General features: G+C 38.6%; 1 protein-coding gene across 1 annotated transcript; it reads left to right on the top strand.

Moving 5' to 3' along the window:
• The first annotated feature begins 4,486 nt into the window (after positions 1-4,486).
• On the top strand, positions 4,487-14,183 carry LOC122641626 (beta-glucosidase 12-like). Its single transcript, XM_043834912.1, has 13 exons — positions 4,487-4,683; positions 4,800-4,869; positions 6,445-6,503; positions 6,648-6,723; positions 9,838-9,915; positions 10,147-10,234; positions 10,320-10,572; positions 11,587-11,702; positions 11,867-12,084; positions 12,179-12,210; positions 13,374-13,476; positions 13,569-13,677; positions 13,946-14,183. Exons 1-13 carry the CDS (start codon positions 4,528-4,530, stop codon positions 14,112-14,114), a joined length of 1,527 nt encoding a protein of 508 aa, XP_043690847.1. The 5' UTR covers positions 4,487-4,527; the 3' UTR covers positions 14,115-14,183.
• The last annotated feature ends 2,999 nt before the right edge of the window (positions 14,184-17,182 follow it).

Here is a 17,182-nt window from a genome sequence, read left to right as displayed (position 1 = left end):
AAACTTTAAATAAACTGTTGTGACCCTTCGTGGGACCCACCTATACACTTCTAACATTGTTCTCATGCGTCCTCAGACTTTGAAATCTATACGGGAGTACGTGCACCAAATGAAACTTTACAAAACACATCGAACGACAAGCAAACGAACTGTGAGTGGGTTTTGGGTGACATTTGGGCTTGTTATATATATATATATAGATCATATAATTGTGTTTATGCTTGCATTCATTTTTAACATGTTGCATCCTTGCATATAAACTATGTTGGATATAAATTGATGAATTGCTGATATGTTGCTTTACTTTATTTCATTGGGTTATGGTGCTGGGTATGCCGGTGTCGGAACCCAAAATTTTTATTATTAAAATCATTGTTCACCATCCTGGTCTGTATATGCCGTGCCGTGCTGATATCCGGGTACTAGATGGAATGGGACGTTGATGCACCCGGAATACCTCTCGGGACGATAGGATTTGCATGTAGTATATCTGCGGCTAGGATTTATGCTCCCTTATGCTACGACCCTTGCCAACAGGGGTTTATGTGTTGGATAGTCTGAGCACCTGATAGCTGTGGAGGCGGGAGAGGCCAGGTCAGGGGTAGTGATGGCTATCGGGGTCTGCCACTGGGTGGTCATGATGGCTTCTACCAGCGTAGGCTCCCTCGTGATAATTGAGGTTTCACTGGGGCGATAGGATAAGTGACCCTCAGTGTCTTCCGAGTTATCACAATAGCATATACCATGACTTAGATTGTTTGTTAGGGGAAAAATATATTTAACATTTCATACATCATGGACTATATGTGAATGTATGTATGTGCACTCCCCATCCCCTCATTGGGCTCAGTGGAGCTTACCCCCGTTGCGCAACCCTTTTTAGCTATATGCAGGTGATGAATGATGGTGATCTTCTTTCTTTTGATGTGGACTGATAGGAGCCCGTGATTTTGGATCTTGATGATAGCGTACACTCATGGTCTGTGCCATTGAGGCACAATTTATATCTTTTGTTATTTTGTTTATCATGGGTAGGTATTGTATATGTATTTGGTAGTATTTCTACAGTTTCAGTTCCTAGTAAAACTTTTGGGTCGAAATGTAAAGCATTAAATTGTCTATCACGTAGACTTGAACCTTTTGTATTTGTAACGCTTCCGCTCATTTCTGATCTTTTGGAATGAAATATTCCTTTACTTTCCGCGTTCTAATACTATTGTAATTTAATATTAGTGTAAGACTGTGCATTGACCACTTCATCGAGATCCTTGTAGTGGTTAGGATGTTGGTAAGCATCCTATCATGCCCCATTTATAGTATTTTATCCTTTATTGGGATAGGGGTGTGACAGTTATTGTATGGAACATGGACAACAATTTCTTGTACATGACTAGGGGTGTCAATCGATCGAGCACGGTCAACTTTGCTTGGATTTAATTGGTCCCCACCAATTTAAGGTCCCGTATCGATTTTGCCCATTTTGCTAATTGAAAGTCTAGGGCATGATCATATTTATATTCGCTCGGTTGATTACAGGTCCATAATTGGGCTGAAGGTAATTGGACTAATAATCGGACTATAAATGGATTAATTGACAAATTGGGTTACAAATGATCTTTAAATGGGCCATACTTGGTCTAAATGGGCTTAAACAGGCTAATCGGACTATATATCGTCGATTAATGGTTGGTGTCAGTTGGATGACCATCGGGCCACTACTCCACAATTTATTATTAATTGGTCGATGATTGAGCTTGACACGTTTAGCAATTGATCTTATCTGATCTCGGACTTCAATATGTCGACTCATGTCGAGACCGATCCGATCCACATGTAAACAAGGGTAAAAAGGTAAAAAAAAAATTAGATTTTTATTTTTTTTACAATAGACGGGCAAATGTGTCATATTTGGCATTAGTTTGGATGATCCCGATCCAGCGGATCCAATCCGATCCACCGATCTGATCCTGATACTGAGATTTACAAACCATGATTGGAGCTTTCGTATCAGGATTGCTATCAGGATTGCTCTTGATATACCGTACACATTAATGCAGTAAGAATTCCATCTTGAACATCTGTATCATCTAAAAAGTCTTTGGAAGAGGTAGTTGATCTAACAATTAACAGAGAATTCTCTTCCAAGGTTCAGTGGAGCCCAACTGAGTCTATGAAAGAACGAACTGTGACCCATCAAAATAGACAATGCAGCCACAAAAGTCAATTCTTTCATTCTTTGTCATAGTCTCATGGGTAAGTAATTAGCCTCCGGGCCCATCTAAGGTTCAGTGGAGCCCAACTGAGATCTAGGAATGAGCTGTGGCCCATCAAAGTCCAAGATCGGACAAAAATTCCCAATGGAGAATCATTAATCAAGATAGGTGAAGTCCTAGACTTTACAGGTTTTGTTTATCTGGTAAAGAGTGGGGAAGAAAAGAATAAAAAAACACGTATGAGGCCAGCTGGCCTTCGGAATTAAAGCCTAATTTTGGGCTAATCAGGACACTGCCCATGTGCTGTTGGCTGATTGCAATCTTTTATTTTTTTGGGGTAAATTGCAATTTGCATGGCTGTATCATTGTACTTCTCCATTAATAACATGACCACATTGTTTTACAAATTAAACTGTCCTATAGCCCATTCTATTTTTAAGTGGGTCCCGCTTGTTTAGAGGAGAAGATGAGACCCACATGTTAGTGAGATTTTGTTGAATAGAAATGTTAAGGTAAAGTTGATGTAAAGTTATTTGTTTCATTTAACAGTAACCAAAGGAGTGGAATTTTGAAATTATTACACTAATAGATAAAATAATTAATGATATCCCCAGAGCTTTTGTAAGTTCATCATCTTAAATTAACAAATAAGGTATGGGTGGGATTTTGAAATGCAACATCAGCATTATACCACCCCACCTAAGATCCCTCTAGACAAACAGGGCCTACGGATTTTTGGTGTCCGATTTGTCCATGGATTTCCTTAGTATTGTTTCTCAATTTTTGCCCAATAAGGCCTAATTAAATTCCTTAGTATTTTTGTGGTCCTTGGTGAAAAAAAAAAAAAAAAAAAAAAAGTACTATGGTTCTAAGTCTTTCTGATGCGTGGTAGCTCAGATGAGATGAGGTTGAAAAATTGTGGACATAAATACCAAGGCTTGTCATTAATATTTCAAGTTTCAATTCAATCAGAACAAAGATTTAAAAAACTGGAATCGGATTTTGGGTGAATAAGCCAATTATAATTTGAATCGGCTAAGTTCGAACCCAATTCTAGTCGTTAGAGAGCGAGCAATCCACACAACGTTTCTAGGGTTCAAGCAGAATCTAGTGGATTCATGACTGATTTCGGTTGATCTGACATGGAATTAAATCGGGTGAATCAGCTGATTCAAACCAGAATCAGCCTAACCTGATCCTAATTCTTGCATTCTAGAGTGGCCGATCCATAGTTCCATACAGTGTTTCTAGGGTTCAGGTGGAATTTGACTGATTCACAATCGATTCTAATTGGTATGGAATATAATTGGATCAAAATTGTGCTAGACCCAATTTAGATACTGATTCCTTGTTTTGAAATCCTGGATTTGAGTTTGCCATGTGTGACAAAATACAATTTAGGGTTACAAGAGGGAACGGAAGACTATAGGGTGTATAAATATATACATTTGAAGGTATAACAAATTTTTTTTTGATCGTCTCCTATTGAGGAGACTAGGGGTTGGGGTCTCAGACTTAGGCTAGCACTCTACTGTACTGGCAGCCACCACTTATGCCTCTTAGCGCTTCCCCAAGGTATAACATTATATGAGAAATTAATTAAATCCAAGTAGAATTGTAAATAATAAATGTAATGGACAACATATCAGAAGATCAATGGTTCTGTCTCTTTGAAAAGTCAAAACCTTCGTGCTCACTAGTCATTTACTTCCCCATGTAGATAATAAAATGTAATGGACAACATATCAGAAGATCAATGGTCATTCTGTCTCTTTGAAAAGTCAAAAGCCTTTGTGTTCATTAGTCATTTTCAAAAGTTCAGATCTGCGATCCACAAGGGGACGGGTGGGGAAAGATCTGAACCCTTCATGAAGGTATGGGATCCACACCCCATGAAGGGGTCAGATCTGTCCTCTCCTGTCCGGCTGTCCCCATGTGGGTAGCTGATCCAGATTCGTCATTTTCTTCCCCAAAGTTTCTTATATTTTATTCTCCAAAAAACCATTAAAATTCAAAATTCCAATAAGACCCTTAATTTAAGACTGTCCTAGAGTGATGTAGATACATCAGCAGTTCGCTCTAGTTTGAAGGGCATTTTAGGCTGTCTGGTCAAGTGGCGCCCCTGTGTCAAGGCGCAGGGACGGTGCACCGGGTGGCGTTTCTAGCTCTGGCGTTTTTTCTCCCATTTTAAAATTCATTTTATTTTCGAACTTTTGTTTTCGTTTAAAAGTAGGAATCTCCTCTTTCATTGAGAAGAGAAGCATCAAATAGGACAGGAAGGTTGAGAGTTTGAGACGGACGGCCACTCCGTGATATGGCAACTGGAGGCTCTGAAACTCCAGTTTTGCTCTTAGGTTGCCTCCTCCTCCTGGTCAACTCGGTGGCCGTGGCGAGTCAAGACTCGGTTTCATTCAACCGGAGCAGTTTTCCTGAGGGTTTCATCTTTGGCACAGCTTCTGCTTCTTACCAGGTCTGTTCATGGATTCTGTGAATATGTACGTTTCTGAGTTTTTTAGATACCAAAGCTTTAATTTCTGATTGCTTATCGTCTTCTTTCTCTTCAATTTCTTCTTCTTATTTTCTCAGTATGAAGGTGCAGCTCAAGAAGGTGGTAAAGGCCCCAGTACGTGGGATGTTTTCACTCAAAGATATCCAGGTCTCTCTCTCTCTCTCTCTCTCTCTCTTACATAGCCAATTGTGACTTTGGGGTTTTGAGAATTTGGAAATGTATCGCCAAAAGCTCTGAGAAATGTTCACAGAATGTATGGGAGACCTCTTTAGGGTAAACAATTTGCATTTGTAAATTGTAAGGCCTAGTTAAGGCCTGAGTTCTAATTTGGAACAGTGCAGAGCAGGATTCATAAATGTAGCTATCCCACCCAAGTAGGGATAAGAACGGGGTGTGCCATGGAATAAGCAATTTGGCTCTCCTCCAGCTAGCCGTGGCGGGAGCTGGAGGGTCCAACCCAGAAAACGAAGGTGGTTTTGGTCATTTCATAGGTGGGATTCAAGTGGGTCCCATGAAAAATAACCAAATCTCCTTGTTTTTGGGAAAAAGCTCCTGTCCTGCAGTGGTGGGAGCTGGAGCGTCCAACGGTCCAGCCTAACAAAACCACAACAAAACAGGGGGTGGGGTGGTCATTTCATGGGTGGGCCCCACCTGGGCCCCACATGGGAAATGACTACCCCATCCTCTGTTTTGTTGGGCTGGATGCTCCAGCTCCCGCCACTGCAGGAGACGAATCCCTGTTTTTGGGTGTTTTTGCTGGGCTGGAATAAGTCTTATCCTTATCACATCTATGTGTTGGAAAAAGATCTTCTCCAACTTTCACTCTCATTCCAACTCCAACTTCAACTCCAACTCTTTTCCAACCGTCCATTGAATAATCCATCTCATCCCATGTGTCTGGGTGCAATTTGCACGTAATATCATCCCTTTTTATAAATGAAAAATTGAGATTTGATTGATAATAGTCCGATAAGGGACTTTAAAGAAATAGATAACAATTTGAAACCGACCGATAAGAGAACCTCTTGCTTTATAGTTTAACCTTAAGTCACTTTGTGCCTATGTTCGATGTTCTTGAGTTGATCCGAGTTGTTAACTCACCCAGACTCACCCGAGTCCAAACTTAACTTTTGTTTTTTAAAAGAAAATTTGGACAAAGTACAATTTATACTAGCAAGAAAATAAAGGGTTTCTTTGTTATGTTTTTGGCCAACGTCAAATTAGACAAATTTAACAAAGTGGGGGAAATGATTGTTGATCGATTAATTTAAGCGGTTTTTTTACAATGTGATTGGTGGGTCACATGGTCCCACTCCTGTTTGCCACATGCAATGTGGCGACACGTGAGTCAGTCGTGATATATATAATAACTTCCTAACTGTCATTAACTTTAGTGACATATAGTCAAAACTGGTTTAAAATATTTTACGCAGATGATGGGTAGGGCCAGCTGTAGCATATGCACAGTAGCACCACCAACATCACCAACATGGAAAATGTGGTTCCCACAACGTAAACAGAATCTTGATAGATTTTTTTTTCACACCCACTTGAGTTATTGGACGGTTCAGATAGAAAGCCGTCTAATAGTATAAAATGAAAGTTGCCGGTGACAGGGCCCACCACTAACAAAGTGCAGCATCAGTGACCCTTTTATTTGATTTCTAAATTGGACGGTCCTTAATTTATTGGTTTTTGAGAAATACTATTGTGGCGTGGCAGGTAAGATAAAGGATCATAGTAATGGAGATGTAGCCGATGATTCTTATCACAAATACCAGGTAGAAAGTCCTCATCTTTATAACTTTCATTACCACGAAATGCCCCTCTTTTTCTCCCTTTTACCCCCTGATTTATTTACCTTTCGTTATCTTTTTAATGAAGATTAATTAGTGAATAAAATTACTACTTATTATTCTAAATAGGAAGATGTAGGGATAATGAAGGAAATGGGATTGGACGCTTACAGATTCTCCATCTCTTGGCCCCGGTTACTGCCTCGTAAGATCATCCGCCAATTTTTTTTTAAGAATTTATTTTTAGGACCCAAGTAGCTAATCTGGACCATTTGATCAATTCTTGTAGATTTTTAGTATTGATAATTTTTTTTTAAGAGTCTTTAATATTAGCAAAAGTACTTATTTCTTATAGTTATTATTATTATTTTTTTTGGGGGAGGCAGGGGTGTAGATGGGTAAATTATAAGCTCTGTTATTTTTAGATATTTCACACAAGACTCTATTTATTGGATGGCCGAGGTGCTGTTCGAATGGCAAAGATGGATGTGCACCATCGAGCTGGAAATCCTTCTCTTCATCGCATATGCTCCATGCTCAGATGTGCGCATCCATTCTCGTCGTTCGAACAGCACCTCGACCATGTGTCGAGTTGTGGTGCCGCACCAGACATGTTCCAGCTAGGGGGTGCGCTGGAAAGGAGTCCGATTCTTTCCACTAAAACTCTAAGAGCCATGTAAAAGGAAAATCTTCAAGTAAAAATCATTTGGGAAAATAATGGTGCTGCCTACTTGGTCGCGTTCACTGCGCCCATACACAACGGGAGGCGAAATGATTGTCCTACCCCTCTTGTTGGATGCCCTGCAGCACCACCTCATTGCCCCCCGCACTCATGTAGGAGCCACATGACTGTACAACAAAACTTTCCCCAATTCTTTTATGGGAAAAGGTTTTTTGAGCTGCTCAGACAGGGTACACTAGTATCTTTGGTTCTATCATTCTTCTTCTCACATGAAATGACCTTGCTGCTCTCCTATGATTTATACCATTTTATCGCAACCCATTGGTGTGGTCCCTTATGACACTTGCTCAACTAACCCTCTCCCTTCTTTTATTAACTTGATTATTTTTCTTTCACATGTTATTTTTTTTACCAAAAAGCTAACCGAGCCTAAAGGAAAATTTTTTAATTTTTTGTTAATAGATTTTTCAAGTAAGGTATTAGGAACATTAAGTAGGGGACAAACTTGAATAGGTGAGCTGATCGAACATTTGAACCTGATTATTAGATAACTAGTTTCTACACTTTAACCCACCGTAACCTTCCTCTTCCTTTGGGAAAAGCTTGGAAAGTCAAATATAAACAAAGTAAAAAGAATGTTCTTTAAAGTGAGGAACCCAAATGCCACATTTAATGAATTGATGAGATACTAATTAAAGAATTTCTTAGACGAAAACTTAGTTGATTAAATAAATAAATATTTAATTAATCAAGTAGTTAGAGAAAAACTTATCACGTTCTATCTGGTCTATACAATTTCTTTGGTGGAACATTTGCATTTTGAATTTATTTAAGGGCATGTAATAGTTTCTTCCCTTTGATTTTAGATCCTTAAAATATGCTATATAATGACAGCTTTATATGCCTATTTTTTTTTTTCTTTTTTAGGGTGGGGGGTGGGATGAGGTGGGACATTTTAGGCTGCATTTGTTTCTAGGTAAAGCCCACACCCTATAGGCGGGTCCCACACTCCCATGGAGGGTTAAGATCTGTCCTCACCTGTCCCTATGTGGGTAGCAGATCTGAACTCCAAAATAAAAGGAAAAAGTGTCTATCCCATTACACATGAAAAGTTCTTGTCATGCGTAGTTCACATTGGAAGGTCATCCTAGTGGGATCACAATATTTGTCATATGGCAATTTAGTTTAGGGTCCCAAATTTGTGGACAAGATATACTTCAATATTCCCTGATTACATATCAATGTTTAGTCTAGACGGAGTTTGTCAAGTAACAAAACAAAGCTAATCAGGTTTGGGCTTTAAAAGAATGTAGAAAAGTGATCAGAAAACGTATAGTTAGACATGCATTGAAATACATGGAGGTACTATGAATACATAGGGAGCTATTTGATTGAATTAGGTTTTGAAATTGATATATAGTTAATTTACACCATTTCCATCTATCCAATGGTTAGAATAGTTATATGATTTGTCGAAGTGGAACAATAAAAGTGGGTCATATCAGAAGGCCTTCCTAGGTGAGCCGCTGAAGGTCATTAATTATGTCTATTCATCATTCATGGGCTTCGAAGTGAGGACCTTTATCCGCTGTTGTAACTGGATGTGCACAACAGCGCTCCAGTTACAGCAGCAGATAAAAATTCTTGAAGTGATGTCTAAAGATGCATCATTCATGGGCTTTGAAATGATACCTAAGGGTGACCAGTCGAAATTATTATTATTAATTTCAGGATTTGGGGAAACATTTGGGTCATGAAGTCTTTATCCTAAAATTCATTTTCATTAATTATTAAATTTTTGGGAGAGGGTTCTCCAAAAGGCAGTGTGGCCCCTGGTTCCCTGCACCGGCGTGTGAGCTGATGGGAGCGTGAGCAACAACATCAACAGGGCAGTCATGACCGCCCTTCATGGGGGTGAGACGGTCATTTCGCTCCCCTTTGTGTCTTTACACAGCGGCCACGCTGCCTTTCGGAAATTTTCCCTAAATTTTTATACTTCAGTACCAAGTTTTAGAGTAGACTTTGATCATATATTTGATAAAGATAATACTACAACAACAACAACTCAGCCTTATCCCAACTTTTTTTCTTATTTGTGTTGGCCTTCGTGTTTTGGAGTTCTCTCTATCTGCTTGTATCTTCTGCGCATTTCCCTACTAGCATGATTCAACTATAGGTATACGTCGTTGATTTTTTTGTGGAGGTTTCTCTAGTTTTTTTTTTTTTTTTTTTTTTTTTTTGTATTTTTTATTATTCTTTCCTCTTTTTTTCGGGGTAAAAAAATCTTTGGCTTCGCTAAATATATTAAAAAAAAAAACTAATTAATGGGGTCGGTTACATAGATCCTTGCAAAGACAAAATATTAATAATAAAAGTAAAAATAAAAGAACAACAACAACAACAACAATAACAACAACCTTATTCCAACTAAATAGGGTCAGCTACATGGATATATATTATTTTGGAATTTATTTTTAAATATCTCCTTATGTTTAATTCAAGATAATGTTGTCGTAGCTAAATCTAAATTCCTTACAGTTCCAACCTAATTATTTCACCAATTTTGATTACAACAAGATTTTTCCTTGATTATATACTACAGATACATTTTGATTTTTTTTTTTAATTATCTTTCAGATGGAAAATTGAGTAGGGGAGTGAATGAGGAAGGAATCATATATTACAACGGTCTCATCAACGAGCTCATATCCAATGGTTGTTATATATACTTAGGAAGAAAGTTCTCTGTCTGGGATTGTGGCCTACACCAGCACTCCCATGAGTCTATCTCTCTCCTCCCCATATGAAAAGACACCTCTACCCCCTTGTTTTGAGGAGGAGAGAGATAGACACATGGGAGTGTGGACAGCAAACTACTTCCCACTTACTTATAAACACACACACACACACATACACATCACTTACATTGTTTGATATCATATGCAGGTATGCGGCCCTTCGTGACTCTATTTCATTGGGATCTTCCACAAGCCCTAGAAGACGAGTATGGTGGTTTCTTAAGTCCTCACATCATGTAAGTAACCAAAAAAAAAAACTATCTTTTGTTTTTAAGTCCCCAACCTGCTTAATGAACTAGATGATACCAAATGAATACACAGTGATGATTTCCGTGACTATGCGGAGCTATGTTATCGAGAGTTTGGTAATCGAGTGAAGCATTGGATCACCTTGAATGAGCCATGGTCCCTCAGCATTGGAGGATATGACTTGGGCATCCATGCACCAGGCCGGTGTTCTAAATTTGTAGGAAATTGCAGCAGTGGGAATTCAGCAACAGAGCCATATTTGGCAGGCCACCACCAGCTTCTTGCTCATGCAGCCGCTGTTAAAGTGTACAAGGACAAGTATCAGGTTAGGAGGTTTTACATACTAATACTAAAATATTTTGAATTTTTTCTTTTCTTTTTTTTTCTTGACATCCAAACATAGCCTTATAGCTCTTCGTTCTTTTCCCATATATATATTTTTTTAATGTTCCATGTTTTTGTGAAGATCCAAAAAAATTTGAGCCCTATTAATAATGTTAGGGTTGAAAGTTTAGCGAAAGGTTTTTACACACGATTTAGGAAAGAATTTACTTAACCAACACGCCTAGTTTTGCCACATAGAAGAGTGATGTGGAAAGTTTGACCATTGGATATCTAGAGAATGGTCTGAATAGATCACGTGTCAAATTTCAACCTTCATTTCAATTATTGACCCTACCATTTGATACCATGCTCTCTGGTAGTCCTAGATTTTTCGATTCCTTATTTTGCCACTTGACAAACTCGGGTTTGTTTGAAATTTAGTACGTGAGGGGGAATCATGGGAGTCTACTTGTCTACAAAATTTCAGCTCCATCTAACTTACCAAGTGGTGGATCCAGGTGTTCGTTGAGAAAAGCTGCTAAGTAGAGATCCTTTCTTTAATATTTGTGTAGGAAAACACGAAAAATTATCACCTCAATTTGCCTGCCCATCAATTTTCTCAATTCCCTCTAATAGAGGGAGGTAGATCCCACCCGGGCAGTGTGTTCGGGCAGGGGGTAGGGTGGTCATTTCCGCCCTCTATTAGATGGAATTGAGGAAATTGAGGGGCAGGTAAATTGAGGGCATAAAGATCCGTAGGAAAACCAGATCCCTAAGGTTAAATCCAAGCCCACTTTTACACTATAAAACCCTAATACTTGCCCAAGGATTTCTGAAACCTCGCAAGGCCATGCTCATAGTTTTCAGACCCTATAAATACACAGAAATGTTCAAGCCCAGTACTAAATTTCAGCCATTGAGGTTTTGCACTTTCTTTATGATAATCTAGTCTAAGAGAGTTAGGTTGTGTATTGATCGATCAAAATGGTGTACTGTGAAATCGGTGGTGGTGCAGGCTTCACAAAAGGGCAAAATTGGAATAACATTAGTCTCACACTGGATGGTGCCTTTCTCCAAAGATGTATCCAACTATGTTGCGGCTCAGCGAGCACTTGATTTCATGTTTGGATGGTAAGTACTAAGTACTATTATTATTTATTTCTAAGTGTTTTAGTAGTATAGACTATCTAGTTAGGTTCCATGAACAATTAAGTAGAATTCTAATCAAGATCCAAGCAAGAAACTGATGAAAACATTTGTGATAAACTAAGTCCTTAATTTTCCCTTGTAAATAGGTTTATGCAACCATTAGCCTATGGTCACTATCCAAAAAGCATGCGATCTCTGCTCGGAAACCGCTTGCCGGAGTTCTCGAAAGAGCAATCTGTGATGGTAAAAGGATCCTTTGATTTCTTGGGACTAAATTACTATACTGCTAATTATGCAGCTAATTCTCCCTACAGTAACAGTGTTAACAAGAGCTATTTCACAGATTTTCACGCTAATCTCATGGGTAAGTTGAAACAAAACCCTAATCCGGTTTGTGAATATAATTAAGCTTGAATTCATAACGATTTAATTACAGATTCCTTGTATTATCATGACAGGGGTGCGGCATGGGGTCCCCATTGGTCAAAAGGTAAGAGGAATTCTTAGCAATATATATACTAGCCCTCCATATGATTTCTACTTGTTAATTAATGACCTATTGAAATGTGTTGATGAATGATTAAATTGGTAAATGCCATACACACATACATATTGTTGGGAAAATAATCCTCTCCAATTCCCTAGAGTTGTGCAGTGCGGCAGTGCTAGGTGGAGATGTTGACATGTGGCAGATCGGACATTCAACGATTCGAGTTCAAAATCAATGAGCTTAGACCGTTGGATGTCCGATTTGTCACGTGTCGACATCTCCACCTAGCACTGCAACACTGCATAACTTTAGGAATTGGAGAGGATTAAAATCATCCCATATTGTTGGGCGTATGATGTCTCATATTCAGTTGCTTGCATTGGGGCCATATGGGTATTTCGGTAAACTTCCTATACGTATAGGGTTTTGCTATGTATTTGTAGTGTGCGTTCTTTCTCTGCAATCAATTGGAGAGAAGTGTGAGACGAGTGGCTGTAACCCTATTGTCCATTGATAGTGAAGTAGATCTCATCTCTGATAAAAAAAACAATGCCCAGAAATGGGGATTTGCAAAAAAAACGAAAATAGAAGAGAAAAATCAAATGCACAAACACACAACACAAAGATTTTACGTGGTTCACCCCCAAGAAGGTACGCTATATCCACGGTCGGCGATAGAACTTGGTTTCACTACTTCTCTGAAGAACGATTACGAACCCTCAAATCTCATCCTGTCCCTCTCAACGAGATAAGGATCCTAGAAGCCCAAACCCCAAAAAGTATAGAAATTCCTCCAGAAGCTTGAAAAACCCACTTGGTCTGGTTAGGACCAGAACTAAACATATGTCGAAATACAAATCATTTTGAAGATCTCAATGAGCTCTATAGGACATAGCGCCTTAGACGCTACTGTATGCACTTGTAGGCCTTTCTGGAACGTTTTGATAGCCGAAACAACTCTCCGAAGATCCCCCAAATACTGCACTTTCTGAAGTAAGATTAGGTTTCACCAATAACAATCTCACCATGGACGTAGACAATCCTGCCTAATCATGCAAATCTTTGTATGCGGCTGTGTGATTGTTATTTGTGATTACTTTTTGTTTTTTGCATCGTTTTAGGTTCTTGTTTTTTCTAACATATGTAATATGAAATTTAAACAGACTGGTTCGGCTTGGCTCTACATGTATCCTCGAGGAATCTGGGAGCTTCTGCTTCTTACAAAGAAAAGATACAACAATCCAACAATCTATATTACTGAAAATGGTGAGGCAAATAATGATTCTTCCAATAACCATGTCTCAAACTTGCTGAGGTTGGGACTGATGAACAGTTTAATTAGTTTGATTTGTGATTAGGAGTATCGGAAGTCAATAACGATACACTAACGTTGGAGGAAGCTCTGAAGGACAACATGAGAATAGAGTACCATCGTCGCCATCTTATATTCATTCGCAAAGCCATCAAGTGAGAATTTCTTTATAGAATATTGTGTAATTTAATTGCCATATTTCCTCTTAAGGTGTGAGGGCGGGCCTTGGTGCAACGGTAAGGTTGCTCCATTGTGATCAAGTGGTCATGGGTTCGAGTTTGAAAACAGTCTCTCTGCGAAAGCAGGGGTAGACTGCGTACATTATGACTCTCCCCAGACTCTGCAGTGACGGGAGCCTTCTATGTGTTTGCTTAGTTATTTCGTATATTTGGTAATGACTACAGTATATATATCTGAACGCAGAGAGGGTGTGGATGTGAGGGGATACTTTGCTTGGTCACTTCTGGACAACTTCGAGTGGGGCGATGGATACACAGTTCGTTTTGGTATTAATTATGTGGACTACAAAAATGGACTGAAGAGATATCCGAAGCATTCTGCCATTTGGTTTAAAAAGTTCCTCCAAAGATAGGTATACACTTCATGTATGTATATTAGGCCATTATACTTATACTCAAATATAAAGTATGTTATTGCAATGGGAAATCAAGAATTGGCACCATGGGTCGTAGTAATGTGCATCTATCTATCATGTTTGGATGGAAAAAAATTTGAAGAAGATGGTCTAGAAATCAAGAACATTTCAACAAATCTGGGCCTCTATCTCATTAATTTGACGTTTAAAGTGTGGTGTGTTAGATGAAAGAAATCCGTTGACTAGGATAACCTCAGGGGATTGAATGTGAAAAATGGGAGTCGCCACCTAGATTTGGGGTTTAGGACCCATGAATGGTACCCTTCCTTCGTAGAAAAGGTGTTAAATTTATTCAATGACTCAATGGTTGGTTTGCCCCATATCTCTTGATAAGTGTCAGATTATGGGTTGAGAATGTGTTAGGCACTTAGTAACCGCCCGATTAATGACCAGTCTTCATAGACCACGTTATTTGCTATACACTTGTTGGTTATACGTATTATGCAACTAGTTAATCTATTTTTTGGAAAATTTAACCTATCTTGAGTGGAGATTTATGAACCTAATTAGGTTAATGAGAACTAATGTTTAAATCCTATTCGTTAACTCTAAGTTAGCTGATTATGGATCTTATTTTGATCTAATTCATACATTTTTGTTAAGTTAGAAATTCTAACTCTATGGTCGACGGTTAACTATACAAAATGATTAAAAACCTAAGCTAGATTAAACATGATGAAAGGAGGAATCTTGTATGCATGAAAATCAAATTTAAATATCACAAATAACTAAAATATGATTACAATACTTTTACGCATGCATGTTACTTATTAAAAATATGTATTAGGTTAAAAAGTATAAGATATCAAATTACCAAAATGCATGAAAACCTCATGAGAATGCTATTTTGTAGTTTAAACATAATTATGAAGGTTGAAATATGCAAAGTGAGTGACAAAAACCCTCCCAAAACTCTGAGTGAAATTTGGTCGTAAAATAATCAAAATACACCAAGATGGTAGAAAGTACTAGGGCATGCGTTTTAAAATCATTGAAAGGATGAGAAATGATGTTAAACATGCTAAAATGAAAAAGTACCCAAAGCTTTGATGCTGGAAAATCATTTTGGACTTGGACTTGGTGAAATGACCAAAATGACCTCGGAGGGCAAAAGTAGATATGCACTTTTGGAAAATAACGTAAGTATTTTTTTAATTGCAAAAAATTATGCATGATGATCCTACATGCTGATGTATCATGTACACATACTTAAATAGCTGAAATTCATCATGTACATGTCATGGCAATTTTATAATGCATTTTGTCATATTTATGAAAAAAATATGAAATATGTTAAATAAATACATAAAAAATGATACAAATGACCCATATATGAAAATACATGCTATACAGCGGATTACATTATTCTACATACATACAAGTCATAAAAACAGCACATGTATTTATATTTTTGTTTTTTCTTCATTTCTTGCGTCAAATCCTAAAATGACATCTATGTCTTAGGGGATGGGAAGCATGCACAACATGGCTAATGAACCCACAAAATTAAACATACTAAAAGAATTTGTCTCATTTATTTTGAGTAATTTTCTGTATTTCTATTATTTATTATATTTTTTGAAATTCTAAAATAGTGGCATAAAAGTAAAAAATACAAAAACTGGGATTAGTGGCCAAATTGGCCCAAAACAAAACACATGTTTGTCAATCAAACATGCTCTTTAAACCCATCATAGAAGTTAGACCCAAAACACCTCCCACAGGTTCAAGTTTCGCATGCTTCTAATACATTCACAGCGGCAAAGTTGTCCAAAATAAAATGATTTAGACCCTAGGAAAATTATTGGACATCAAGCATAGTGGGAAACATCTCGCATAAAAATTTAAGAATTTACAATATAATGGGGATCTCCTCAAGAGAGATCGAGGATCGCTCAATGGAAGAGGAATTGGGTCGGCGGACTGTTAACACATGTGGTGATAACGCGACGGTAGGTTTTATATTTTATGTGGGTTTAATATTTTAGGAGGAGAGGGCAACGTGAGAGAGAGAGAGAGAGAGAGAGGGATTAATGGATGGAGAGAGGTTAATGGAGGGGGTGACGTGGAGGGAGAGAGAGATGGAGGAAGTAATGTGGGAGAGAGGTTAATGGATGGAGAGAGAGAGAGAGCTAATGGGGTAACGTGGCTGGTGTGAATGAGAGGGAAAAGAAGGTGGAATGGGGAATGGAGGGTGGCACGGTGGAGGTGAAGCCGCGGCTCTTCTAGGCCGTGGTGGTGGTGGTGGCTCTCTTCAAGGAGCGGAGGGGGTGGCGCTCTTTTAGGCGCGGGCTGCTCTTCAAGGCTGCCGATGGGTGGCTCTTCAAGGCCAAGGAGGGGTGATCACAATAGGATCGATTGGAGCAAAGGCTGCACAATATTTCTCTTCAAAATGTGTCAATTCCATTCCATGGTTGGGGATTTATAGCCCAAGAATTGATTACAAATATTGGTAAGAGTAGAAAATAAAATCTAGAAATAATAGTAAACCTTCCTAAACTACTAAAACTTGCAACCCAAGTTGCATATCTCAAGGGATCTTAAGCACATAAGGAAACTAGTAAATAGGAAAGCCAATAATCCTACATACATATAGAAACTAATAAATTGGAAGGTAAATATTCTAAAAGATATTCTAAAATCTAAAGATATGCTAGGCCCCAATATCTTGTGCTCCAAGGAATGATGTGGCGCCTAGGTGATGTGGCGAAGGCGTTGGGACGGTTGGCGCGCCCATGTGGAAAGCCTAAGCTCTTTGGGGTGGTTGCGATTGTGGTCCACCCGATCGGCCATATCTAATGCTGCATCATTCCCTCTCGGTTTAGAAGAATTCGTCCCCGAATTCGCAGTACCATCATCGGAGGAATCACCATGGTAAGAGGTCAAATGTCGCACATTGAATACATCATGGGTGCGAATATGGGAAGGCAACTTCAAGCGGTAGGCGTTATCATTGATACGCTCCAAGACCTCCAAAGGTCCAATTTTCCTATTGCTGAGCTTGC

The sequence above is a fragment of the Telopea speciosissima genome, chromosome 10 (genome assembly GCF_018873765.1).
Source record: "Telopea speciosissima isolate NSW1024214 ecotype Mountain lineage chromosome 10, Tspe_v1, whole genome shotgun sequence".
Classification (NCBI taxonomy): Eukaryota; Viridiplantae; Streptophyta; class Magnoliopsida; order Proteales; family Proteaceae; genus Telopea; species Telopea speciosissima.
Note: the sequence above shows the minus strand (reverse complement) of the source record. Positions and strands in the feature narration are given on the sequence as shown.

Excerpts from the sequence above, each read along its gene's own strand:
- LOC122641626 (XM_043834912.1), top strand. The coding sequence starts at position 4,528 with ATGGCAACTGGAGGCTCTGAAACTCCAGTTTTGCTCTTAGGTTGCCTC. Across the intron at positions 10,573-11,586 it reads TGTACAAGGACAAGTATCAG|GCTTCACAAAAGGGCAAAAT; the intron begins GTTAGGAGGTTT and ends GTGGTGGTGCAG. Across the intron at positions 12,085-12,178 it reads TTTTCACGCTAATCTCATGG|GGGTGCGGCATGGGGTCCCC; the intron begins GTAAGTTGAAAC and ends TTATCATGACAG.